The sequence below is a fragment of the Macaca fascicularis genome, chromosome 4 (assembly GCF_037993035.2).
Source record: "Macaca fascicularis isolate 582-1 chromosome 4, T2T-MFA8v1.1".
Taxonomy (NCBI): domain Eukaryota; kingdom Metazoa; phylum Chordata; class Mammalia; order Primates; family Cercopithecidae; genus Macaca; species Macaca fascicularis.
The window spans coordinates 122,029,134-122,042,328 of record NC_088378.1 but is presented as its reverse complement, the minus strand read 5'-3'; the positions used below and the strand labels follow the sequence as shown (position 1 = coordinate 122,042,328).

Sequence of the window (13,195 nt, the reverse complement as noted above, 5' to 3'; positions counted from 1 at the left end):
TTGATAAATGCGTATGAATTGTAATAAGCAAGTCATGTTATTCAGGATATCCATCACCTTGAACATGTATCATTTCTTTGTATAGGAAACATTTCAAATCTTCTCTTCTAGTTATCTCAAAATATACAATATATTATTGTTAACTACAGTCACCTTACTGTACTATATACACTAGAACTTATTCCTTTTATCTAACTTTATATTTGTAACCATTAACCAAACTTTCTTCATCATTTTCCCTGTTCCAACGCCCTTCCCAATCTATAGTAATCATCATTCTACTCTCTACCTCCATGCAGAGAAAAGGAAATTCTTACACACTGTTGGTGGGAATGTATATTATAATGTAAACAATATGGAAGTTTCTCAAAAAACTAAAAATAGAACTATCACATGAACCAGCAATTTCACTACTAGGGATATTTCCAAAGAAAATGAAAGATATGTTTGCACTCTTATGTTTATTGCAGCACGATTCACAATAGCCAAGATACGGAATCAACCTAAGTATCCATCAGTTGATGAATAGATTATAAATAATGTGGCATATATACACAATGGAATCTCATTTTGTTTGTTTTATTCACTACCTAGTGCCTACAAACTTAAGAGACTGAAGATTGCTTGCAAGAATTGGTAGTTTAATAAACATTTTCTTCATGAATCATAAAATCAAAAAATTTTCATGTTTTTACAAGTGGTGTAGAAGAGTGATATGACTACTAAACTATATTTTTTAAAAGATTTATTGAGATATAATTGACATATAAAATTATATACATTTGAGGCATACAACTTGATATTTTGATATCTGTATACTTTGTGAAATGATCACTACAGTCAAGCTAGTTAACACATTTATCACCTCTACGTTGTTACCATTGTGTGTGTATACCTGTATGTGTTTTTGTGTGTGTGTGTGTGTGTGTGTGTGTGTGTGTATACCTGTGTGTGGGGGGGGGACGGGGGATGATCAGATTGAATTGAAGCTATATCCTCTCAGGAAATAACAAGTATCCATACAGTATTGTTAACTATCATCAATTATGCTGCACACCAGATGTCCAAAATTTACTCATCTATTGCTAGGTTACTGAAAAATGACCATGTTTAGTGACTTTCCTTCAACCTGGTCTTGATCTCAAATTGTGAACTGAAGTTTTACCTAGGAGATTTGATGCTGAAACTCAGAAAGTTCAGCTTCAATGACGCAATTATTAAGCTCTTAAAGTCTTAAGATAACTTTTTTTAAACTATATTAATCTTAGATCATATTTTTGGCATTTTTAACATTGTATTTCATCTCTTTGTTTACAAGTGTATTAGATAGTGGAGTCTTAGAATAAAATAATCATATTTGTTTTATTTTTGAATAAATTTGCTGTAGCACATGCTTGGTGCTTAATAAAATATTTACTAAATGAATAAATGGATGAATGAATGAAATGTACAAAAGCATACATAGTTGAACAGAATATTTTTCTGTTTTATTCTCTAACTTGCAAATTATAAAACTTAATTTAATCAAGAACCCTCTTGGACATCTATGCAGTGTAAAGACAACTAGACTTGGAGTCTAGTTTTCTCTGTCTTATTATCCTAATTCTGTCCTTAACTTTCAATTTTATATTTTTGTTATGTCACTTAGCAACTCTAGGCCATTATTTCTACATGGGAATACCCCCATTACATTAATTCCCTATAAAAAGTAGGAATAAAAAAAAGAGTGTCAAATTGTTTTTTTAAAAAGCTTAGACGTATGCTATGAAGTCTAATAAACATTATACCATTTTAAATAATTTTTATTTTTTTTAGATTGTTTTAACCTTACTTAAGAAAAGTAAATAGTCTATATGATAGTTACCTACTACTGTCTCCCTTCTTGGTTAATGAGGTAATGGATGTGTTGGTTTATAATAAGGACTCAGTAAATGGTAGTTATCATTGTTATATTACCTATTTTACAGCCTACCCTTCCAAACTTGAAACTAAATTTCTCTCTTTGCTTAGTCATCATTCCAAAGGAAGGATGTTGTTTTTAAAATATGTTAAGTATTCACACATTTCTTTTCATCTCAAAGGAACAAACTGACTTCCTTTCAGAATATTGTAAAACTCTGAGTACACCTTTTTGATTAAAACTCCATTAACTTCCTACATCATGCTAAATACCCCTTCTTATTCCTTAGGGTCTTCACATGAAATCTAGGGTTCCCTTCTTATAATTTCATTTTCTTAGCACTCTCTCTCCTCGAAAGTTACCCTTGGCGCTTTCAGTGGGGAATGCAAAGGAAGTGTGATACTTTTCTTTGCAGAACTAGTGACCAACTGAAGGAAAAAAGAAGGTCAGTTAGCAGTAAATAAGCAATACAAAAAGAATAAGTTATTTTGATTTTCAGCTTCTTGTTCTGATATTTTCATAGGAAAAAGTTCTAACCAAACACCTTAATCACAGAGAAGAAGACCAGATGTCACAGCACAAGCATGTAATATCTTAGCACTCATAACCATCATGTAATTCTACAAGGAGCTCAAGGGTTTATAGTAGTCAATTGTTTCACATTCTGAGAAACTGAAGAACCCAAAAATGTATAGTAAGTAGTAAATTGCCTACTCACGAGGATATAACTCAAGGAATTTGCCCATGTCTGTTGAGGTGGTGATGTTGAGCTGCTGGGGAGTAGTCTGGTCCATTTCATACTCAACAAATAATGCAAATAAAACAATCATGGCAATTTCCAGGACTATGGCCATGAGAGGGAATTTGAGCCTCATGTTTGTGGCAAAGGACAGAGGCACACTGAGAGCTTCACAGGCTGTGAGATGTTGATAAGAACAAAGGACTGCTCTGTGTGTGGAATTCGACTGCATGTTCAAGGCACCCCCATGACATCACAAGAAAAAAAAAATGGGCAAGACTGGTTAAAATGCCCCACCCATTGGGGAAAATTATGCTGTGTAATCTAATTGTCATTCTAAGTGTTGATTTGAAGAATATGCAATGAAATTGTGAGAAGCTGGATGATGCCAATGATCTATTGCACAGGCCTCTAGAATCATGTTTAACTTAATTCAGTAGACATTTTTTGAGGGCTTATTGTATGCCAAACATCGTGGAAGGCTTTGTAGAAGGCACGAATCTAAAGCAAAATATAGAATTGGTCTATTCTTGAGAAAATTAAGAATCTAGCTGGGAAAACATAAACATAAGTGAATGATTATATAAAAACAAATATGTGATATAATAGTGGTTATAAAAGTATTATAAAACATAAATAAGGCAGTGACATTTTTTGCCTTAGCCCAAGAACAGTAGTATATAAAATAATACGGATATGAGAACTAAAAAATAAATAGGGGTTTGCAAGTAAAACAGATAGAGAGAATGGTACAAAGCTTGGAAGAACGTGGCATGTTTTGGAAATGGCAATTAGTCAGGCAAAGCTGGAATATAAAAGAGATGAGGAGAAAATGAGGAAGTGGCAGAGATAATGTTGTAATGGAGGGGGCTGTGTTGTAAAGACCCTCACATTCAATACTAAGGATGCTAGATGTTAAATATTATCCATGAGCAATGGGGAATATATAGGACTGTAAGGAGCAGTTTTGTGTATTTATGAAGTTTTTCTTGACTCCTTACTCTGGTTTACACAAGTGTAAATATAGAAGTAAACAAATGAGTTGTGATATATGTTTTAGTCTTAAATAGGAAGAGAGTAAACTTAAACAGGAACATAACTAATCTAGCATACTGATAGATAGTCAATTGTAAATAAGATGCTAAGCATTTCAAAACTACCATATGGGTGGAAGAATTCTTGTCTCCACTTTGGAATTGTTCTCATAGCAGAATAAACCTATTTTTGAGAACTAAGAGCTACGAGTTAAATGAAATTTCTTTCATGAAATACAATTTCCAAAAGATTCTATGTAGAATTTGAAGAGAGAGTGCAAATGACTGCCAAGACAAAGTCTACATTATAACAAATGTGTATAAAACAAAGCAGCAATTTTTTTTGGTATTTCTGGTATGATTTTTCACAGTAGAACACGATATATTAGGACTAAATGATCTCTGAAATTTGATAAATATACAAATACTTTGAAAAATGACTATTTCCGTTGTTCCTTACAGGATAGTACAAGAGGAGTGGGTTCACATTCTTAGCTATGAAAATACTTGTGTACATCTCACACTTTAATTTTTGGTTTTGCAGTAGCCTAAAAAGTGTTCATGAGAACTCCAACAAACCCTAAATGAAAAGTATATATGTTAATAAACTATACATAAACTTGTGAAAACCAAGTATCAAATTATAAATTGCAAGAACATCTAAACAATATCATAAATCAGTTGTTTTAAACTCTTTAACAAAAAGTGACACAATATATTAACCCAAGACCGATGGCAACTCTCTTTCTCTGGGACATTTGCAGCAGCTCAGCAACCACTCAACACATGGGGAGTAGACGATTCTACTCATGTAGGTAATGGGACTGTGCTAGGACTTGACTTCAGTCTGTTTAACTCTGAGGAATTCAGATTTGTTGCCTTCTTCTGAATGTAGACATTTGCATTGAAATAAGCTGCATCATGTACCATCGGGAAAATATTTCTCTTGTTCAGCTCTTCACATAAGCTTCTCTTTCTAATTGAAAATCTTTGCACATATTCTCTGCCCCCTATCCTGTATACATCATCCATCATTCTTCAGTTTTCAGATAAAATGATACTTCCTCAGAAAAACTTTCCTTGATCTCCTACCTTAAACCAGGTTTCCACTATTATCTCTCATTGAATTGTGGTCTTTGCATTTAGTACAGTTGGCTGTGTGTGCTATATTTATGTAGTGTTTGTATTTACATATAATTTTTAAGAATGGCCGTTTCCCTTACTGGCCTGTTAGCTCCAGGACAGGGGCTGTGTCTCTTTTGCACCTAATTTGTTATCTAGAGTGAATAATACCATGTCTAGCACAATATATAATTGATAAACATCATTTGAGTGAATTGAATTAAAGGCAGACTTGAAGGGAGAAACACTCAGCAGGCAGGTCAGCGGTGTGAGGAAGGGAGAGAGGAATAACTTTAATACATTTCATTTTAAATTATAAATATGTAGAATCCTGACAGTAGCTTTCATACTGCTGTCTACTGTCTCATTACTTCCATCGATGAGGGCTTATCATCAGGTTCTCTGTGCCTGGAACAAAAAGGAGGATCAAGCTCAAGTCATAAAACTTGGGAGGGTCAAATTCCTGGCAGACCAACACATGGTAGTGTGAACCTGAAGATTTCAACAGCATTTTAGAAATCTCTCTCCTGACAGTTCTGAATCACAAAGGCAATAGGCTGAGGGTGTGGGTGTCCTAAAGTGGAAATGGTTTATCTGTTGCCTTGTCTGCCTATGAAACTGCAGGATGGCTTTCTTCTAGTGCCTTCAGTAAATGAGGTAAAATCGGAAAGAATCATGAATAGATAAGCCATGTTTTTGTACAAACCAAACCAAACAAAATAAAACACACACCATGCCAATGAACCTTCAAGTTCCCAGCTAAATACACAGATACAAATGAAGTATTCCTGGGTTAATGCAGGAGCCAGTGGGATCTCAGACTGATCTTCAACTTGCTGTGCGACTTTAGGAAATAAACATAATTCCTTTATCTTATTTTCTGAATATATGTAAAATGTAGCTAATTGTTATTGTTGGGAATTTTAATTTGAGTTTGCTTATTTTTAATAGCAAAGAATAATTGAAAGAGGACCACCACTGTTTTAAATTGTCTCTTTCTCTCTACCTTTGTGTATCTGTAATAGTGGTGGGAGGGTGGGAAGTATTTAGGAAGATGAAGGTACTAAAATATTTTTAGCATTTTCTGTTCTGGACACTGTGGTAGGTGGCTATTTACCCACCTTGTTTAGTCCCACTGCAGTTTTACACACACACACACACACACACACACACACACACGCATATATTATTATTATTATTTTGAGACGGAGTCTTGCTCTGTTACCCAGGCTGGAGTGCAATGGCACGATCTCAGCTCACTGCAACCTCCACCTACCGGGTTCAAGCGATTCTTCTGCCTCAGCCTCCCAAGTAGCTGGGATTACAGGTGTGCACCACCATGCCCAGCTAATATCTGTATTTTTAGCAGAGGCGGGGTTTCACCATGTGAGTCAGTCTGGTCTCAAACTCCTGATCTCAGGTGATTCGCCCACCTTGGCCTCCCAAAGTGCTGGGATTACAGGCATGAGACACTGCGCCTGGCCTGCAATTTGATATATTTTTATTCTTTGCATGCATAACTTGCTCCATTGGTTTACATATGTAGCTACCCAAGCACCCAACTGCCGTACTGGTATGAGGTCCATTGACTCTCTTTTGGTGCTTCTTTCATGTTTTCCTTCTAAAAAGAGACCTTGGGTTTTATTTAGTCTAACAGGATGGCCAGTCTAACTTGTCTTCCTTCCCAAGTGGGGAGCAGACACAAACATTTCTTGCTGCCATAGGGTATGTGGTGCAAAAAAGGTCTTTCTTTCCACAAAGGCTCTTTGCGCTTTCTTGGGTCTATGGTGGATGGCCCTGTGCCCTCACGAAGGGCTTTCTTTCCAGCTACCTGGTGGCACTCAGCATTATTTCACAGAACACTGGAACTGAGCAGGGTTACAGGACCATACAAATCAGCACCAGCATTTCCAAAGCAGCTGCCCAAGGCTTTGGAACTTGTCTTAAACTAGGAATGTTTAACATTTTTGTGCTATGGACACTTTTGGCACAAGCCTCTGAATCTCATATCAAAATATATTTTAAATGCACAAAATAAAATACATAGGATTACCAAGGAAACCAGTCATAGTGAAATACACTGACCAAATACTGTAATGTAAAAGAAGAACCAATAGCCAACTATCTGATATAGGTGCTTCTCTGTAATGAATGAAATAACATCTAGTGGCATGTCTAATAGTTTCCAAGTTGGAGTAATGAGTATAAATAGTATTTTGAGATATCTGTGATGTCTATTAGTGACAGTTATCAATATTATTAATGATGCTGTTGTTTATTTTCTATATTCACAATAGAAAAAATATTAAATTTCAGTTAAATGTATTCTTGTTTCCCTATTTAAATATATGGACCATCTGAATTACATTTATAGAACCCCAGTTTAAACACACCTGTTTTAACTATAGCCAACAGCTTTATTTCGCTTTTTCTTCGGTCTCAGGAGGCTTCCTATCATTTCTTGCCCCTGGTAATTCTCACGGACATATCAGTTTATGTCAATGAATTGTGTTACTTCTGAATTCCAGGGAGACGTTGAAGAATATCAGGCAAAATCTTCCTAGGAGGCCCCTGTATTCTTTAGACAAGTTGATTTTTCACCTTTCCTGTGATTAACTTTGCAGAAGAAGAGCTACAGCGCCTCTGAAGTGATCTTTAGCAAAGACAACAAAACTAATTTCTCCAAGTTAAAAGAGTACTCTACGGACAGATGATAAGCTTAAGGCTCAGAGAGTTTCAGCAACTTGTTCAAAGTTGCACAGCAGGTAGATAGCAGAGCCAGAATGAATACAGGTTTGCCCAATTTCCTAAATTGTACTTCTTTCTGCTATACCATATTGTTTTTCTTTTTATAACCATTTATTATTTATTTATATGGCTACATAATTGCTTGCACCAAGATATCTCATATACTCCATACTGTTTTTCTATGTGAGATAACATGCACACACTGATCTCAAGGTGCTGACAATATCAAAGAAACTTCTGAAACATAAAAAGGGAATAAAAAATTTTAGAACTATTTTCTGTTTGCAGTTTTTTATTTTACTTTAGCTTGAAATGTGCTATCAAATGACGATATCAACTTTTCTACTTGGAACACTTTTTTCTCAACTAGGAGAGATCTAGATCACAGAAAACCTTTGTGTATCTCCATTTAGATATTCAATAGATATTCCCAAACTTAGGCTTAATTACAGAATCCTAAAATTGATATGAATTTCAAACTTTGCAGACTAAGAAAAAATATATGTATGTGCTTTTAAAATTGAGAATATTGAAACTACATCTCTTTTCTGTTGGGGACTGTTATATATACATATGTATATTATATATACATATACATATTTATATATGTAACATATGTTACAATAACTTATGTATATTACATATAACATATGTTACATATTTAAATGTAATTATATATGATTATATAAAATTGTATGTACATATATATGTAGTTTTTCCGAGGGAAAGCGATTCACTCTACCTCCACATGCATATTAAATGGACAAATGTCATCAACCAAAGATCAGGCACAAAGTGTTTTCAAATATGATCTTCACCATGTGTAAGTGTTGAGCTAGAGTTTACATTCTATAAAGGCGTCCCCTTTTTTGTGGGTTACTCTTCACTATTGACACTTCCAGAATTTTCAGAACGAGACATCTTACCTGTAGCAGGGATGAACAGAGCCTTGAAAGTGTCAGGATTGTGGCTGAAGGTAATGTTTCATTAAGTACATGGCTAATATTTCCTTCTCTCTTCTTTCATCTTGGTCTGGTATTGTTGAACTGAAGAAATGGGCCGGGCGTGGTGGGTCAATGCAGTAATCCCAGCACTTTGGGAGGCCGAGGTGGGCGGATCACGTGGTCAGGAGATGGCGACGAGATCAAGACCATTCTGGCCAACATGGTGAAACCCTGTCTCTACTAAAAATACACAAATTAACTGGGTGTGTTGGCTCACGCCTGTAATCCCAGCTACTCGGGAGGCTGAGGCAGGAGAATTGCTTGAACTCAGGAGGTGGAGATTTCAGTGAATCGAGATCGCGCCATTGCATTCCAGCCTGGGTGACAGAGCCAGACTCCGTCTCAAAAAAAAAAAAAAAAAAAAGAAAAGAAAAGAAAAAAAAAGAAATGGATCTTCTATGGAGCATATGTGTTGCTTTCCTGCTTTGAAAATGGGGATAATTGCCTGACTTCTTAGCTGGATGATTTATATTACATGTAAAAAAAATTCCTGGTTTAAGAATTAGAATGTCTAGACCACAGTTTTCACACAATTATTTATTATTTCATCCATTAGATTTGAGCATCATGAGGAAAGCCAACTGTTTTATTCACTTATTTTTATTTCTGATTTGACTCATTGTGGAAAATAATGTTATAATTTTACATTTTTCAAAACAATTTTATTGAGATATAATTCACACATCATACATTTCACCCATTTGAAGCATACAATTCAATGGTTTTTGGTACATCCACAGATATGTTTAACCATCACCACAGTACATTTAAAAAAATTCTCATGTATTTATTAGGCATCCGTATTTCTTTTATGAATTATGTGTTTGTAGATTTTGCCCATTTGTCATCTTATTTTTTTTTCCCAACATTTGTTTTAGGTTCAAGGGGTACATGTTCAGGTTTTTTACATGGATAAATTGCATGTCACGGGGGTTTGGTGTACAGATACTTTTGTCACCCAGGTAATCAGCAAAGTACTTGATAGGTAGGTTTTCAGTCCTCACCCTCCTCCCACACTCCACCCTCAAACAGATCTTGGCGTCTATTGTTCCCTTCCTTGTATCCATGTGTACTCAATATTTAGCTTCCACTTAACAAGTGAGAACATGTGGTATTTGGTTTTTGGTTCCTGTATTAGTTCACTTAGGATAATGGCCTCCAACTGCATCCATGTTGCTGCAAAGGACATGATTTTATTTCTTTTTATGGCTGTGTGGTATTTCATGGTGTATATGTACCACATTTTCTTTATGCAGTCCACCATTTATGGGCATCTAGGTTGATTCCATGTCTTTGCTATTACCACAGTCAATTTTAGACATTTTCGTCACCTCAAAAAACACCATATTCTTTAGCAATTCCTACACCCTTTTCCTAGCCCTAAGCCACCACAAATCTACCCTTTCTCTATGGAGTCCCCTATTCTGGACTATCATATGAGTGGAATCATATAGTATGAGGTCTTTTGTGATAGGTGTGTTTTACTTAGCATAATGTTTTCAAGGTCTATCCATTTGTAGCACCTATCAGTACTTCATTACTTTTCACGGCCAAATAATATTTCATTATATGGCTATAACACATTTGTCTATTCATCATTTTCTCGGCAAACATTAGGATTATTTTCAACTTTTGGCTATTATAAATAACGCTGATAGAAACATTAATGTATAAGTTTTTGTTGTAGACATGTGTCTTCATTTTTCTTGAATATATATTAAGTAGAATTGCCGGATCCTATGGTAACTTGACAATTTATCATTTGAAGAATTGCCAACAATTTTCAAAAGTAACTTTTCTCTTTATCTTCTCACCAGAAGTGTATGACTGTTCTGATTTCTTCACATCCTCACCAATATTATTGAGTTTTTATTTTAATTCTAGCTATCCTGGTGGGTGTAAAGTGATGTGTTCTTGTGCTTTTGATCTTCATTTCCCTGACAAACTAATGATGTCAAGCATCTTTTGTGTGCTTTTGTCCATTTGTATAGTATATCTTTCTTGATGAACTGTCTGTTCAGATTCTTTGCTCTTTTTAAAAAAAGAATTGTTGAATTGCACCAAACCACGTTTTCTTAAGATTGTCACTAACTCATATACCATAAAGTGAATCTCTTAAACTGTCTTTGTCACTGTTTTTCTCATCCTTAATGTGGCAGTGAGGATTCTTGCTTTGTCCACCTGAAGCAATTGTTGTAAGATTTGGTGAGAGAGTGTATATAAAGGCAATTTATATACTTTAAAGAGATGAAAAATCTAAGTTATTAAAGAGAAATATGGTGATAATAGATGGGACAGTGTTTTGGATTAAAATTAAAGCCATTGTATAAGTACAATGAACTGTGAAAATGAAGAAATACTATTTAGGCAATAAAGTCATCAAAATGGTTATAGCTCATCAATATTAGGAATCAAGCCAGGCACGGTGGCTCACTCCATAATCCAAACACTTTGAGAGGATGAGGTGAGAAGATTGCTTGAGCCCAGGAGTTCAAGACCAGACTGGGCGACATAGTTGAGACCCTATCTCTACAAAAATACAGAATAAAACAAAAGAGTGGTGGCACACACTTGTGGTCTCAGTTACTTAGGAGGCTGAGGTGAGGACCACTTGGGCATGGGAGGTGGAGGCTGCAGTCAGCTGTGATTATGCCACTGCACTCCAACCTGGGCAACAGAATGAGACTCTGTCTCAAAAGCCAACCAAATAAACAACACTAACAACTACAAAACCCACAAAGAAACAAAACATTAGCAATCAGACAACATTTTTAAATGTTTTATTTTGAATAATTTTAGATTTACAGATGAGTTGCAAAGATAACAGAGAGTCTCTTATTGCCCTATGTTCACTTTCCTCTATGTTAACATCTAACATAATCATAGTATAATGACAAAAATCAAGATATTAACATTGTTATAATACTATTAACTAAACACCAGACTTTTCACTAGAATAATTTTTCTGTTCCAGAGTCCAATCCTGGTCCTACACTGCATTTAGTCACCACAATTTCTTAGTCTCCTATATTTTATGACAGTTCCTCAGTCTTTCCTTGTCTTTCATAATCTTGACTCTTTTGAAGAGTACTAGTCAGATATATTGTAGAATATTCTTCAGGTGGGGTTTGCTGATATTTTCTCATAATTGGACTGGGGTTATACATTTTTGGGTTGACAATTACAGAGGTGGAATGCCCTTGTCATCATATCATATCAGGGGGTACTTGATATAAATATGCATTACCATTGGTGACATAAATCTTGATTACTTGGTCAAGGTAGAGAAGAGTTTTAATTTTGAAATATTCTCTCTCCACAGCCTTGGCAAGAGAGGATTATGTCCCAAACATATATTCCTAATTTTACTAATAATAAATGACTGTGGTAACCACTACACAAAATAAAATAAAGAACAAAAGAGAAAGAGGAGCTAGAGAAAGAGAAAGTGGTAGAGAAGGAGAGCAAGGGGACAGAAACCTACATGTGGGTTCCAGAGAGATCCCGCCTGATTAGTGTCCTGGCAGTTGGGCCCATGGGAGTACACAGCTTAAGTGAAGGGGAAGTCACATAAACCAGACACGGCCTTGAGCAAGCTGCTTTTCAAAGATAAGGTTAGAATGGAAGGACTTCCCAGAAAATATGACAGATCTTTATTTCTTTTTTTTTCTTCCAGAACTTGGTCTCATTCCCCACTGTATTTTATCAGCATGCCTCAGCTTGCTGAGCCTTAGACACAGATGTGTCTTCAGAGTAAGCATTTGGTGGCATTTTTAACATCTACTGGCACCTTATACCTGCAAGGCTCTTTACCCATGCTAACTACAATCCTTAAAACAGTGCAGCAAAATAGGGTTTTAAATTTTTTTCTCCTATTGTCATTATACAAATGAGAAAACTAAGACATGAAATGACTGTTGAAGTCTAATGCCATTTAGAAAATTCCAGTATCCACATTAAAATGAAAGTCAGTCAGTCTGACTCTAAAACTGTGTCATTCTTTTTCTTCGACTAAATTGGTTTTAATGCTCTTCTACTGTCTTTCAGATATTACTTATATCCTAGAAAAAGTGCTTCTCTTAATAGAAATATAAATAATTACATAGATCTATAGATCTATATTTACATATATTTATAGTTTTTAGATGATAAAATCTAAAGTTTTTTTTTTAATTATTCATACCATACAGAACAACGTAAAGTATGAATGTCCACTCATTCACTCTTACGCTGCTGGCAAGAGTTTGATATTCATCTTTCTGATCTCCTTCTATACATTTATACATAAATATGTTCTCATATACATATTTCTGATTTTATAATATCAACATTATAATATAATACTTTAAAAACTTCACCACGTGTCTTGGTATATCAGTTTTACCTTTTTAGTTTTAAAGATGGTAAACATATTTCATGGCATAGATGGGTCACATGTATTGATATTTTGATAGAACATCAATAAAGGTTTTTATTAGAGGATTACAACGCATGCTGAAACTTCAGGGATTATAACAAGCAGGGAAGGGAGACGTTTAGGAGTATTTTGGAGCCTTCAGTATAAATCAATGCTTAGAGCCTCAGACCTCGAACCCAGACTTCCTATTTCCCTATCCTAACTACAGTGTTGACTTGATGTGTGAATCTG

General features: G+C 35.1%; 1 protein-coding gene across 1 annotated transcript in view; it reads right to left on the bottom strand.

The window, feature by feature from the left end:
* Positions 1 to 2,802, bottom strand: part of RHAG (Rh associated glycoprotein) — a 30,768-nt gene extending 27,966 nt beyond the window's left edge. Inside the window, exon 1 of the mRNA XM_045391013.3 lies at positions 2,619 to 2,802. Within this exon, the coding sequence (XP_045246948.2) occupies positions 2,619 to 2,775 (157 nt within the window). The 5' untranslated portion in view covers positions 2,776 to 2,802. The remainder of the gene's footprint in view (positions 1 to 2,618) is intronic.
* Between the last annotated feature and the right edge of the window lie 10,393 nt (positions 2,803 to 13,195).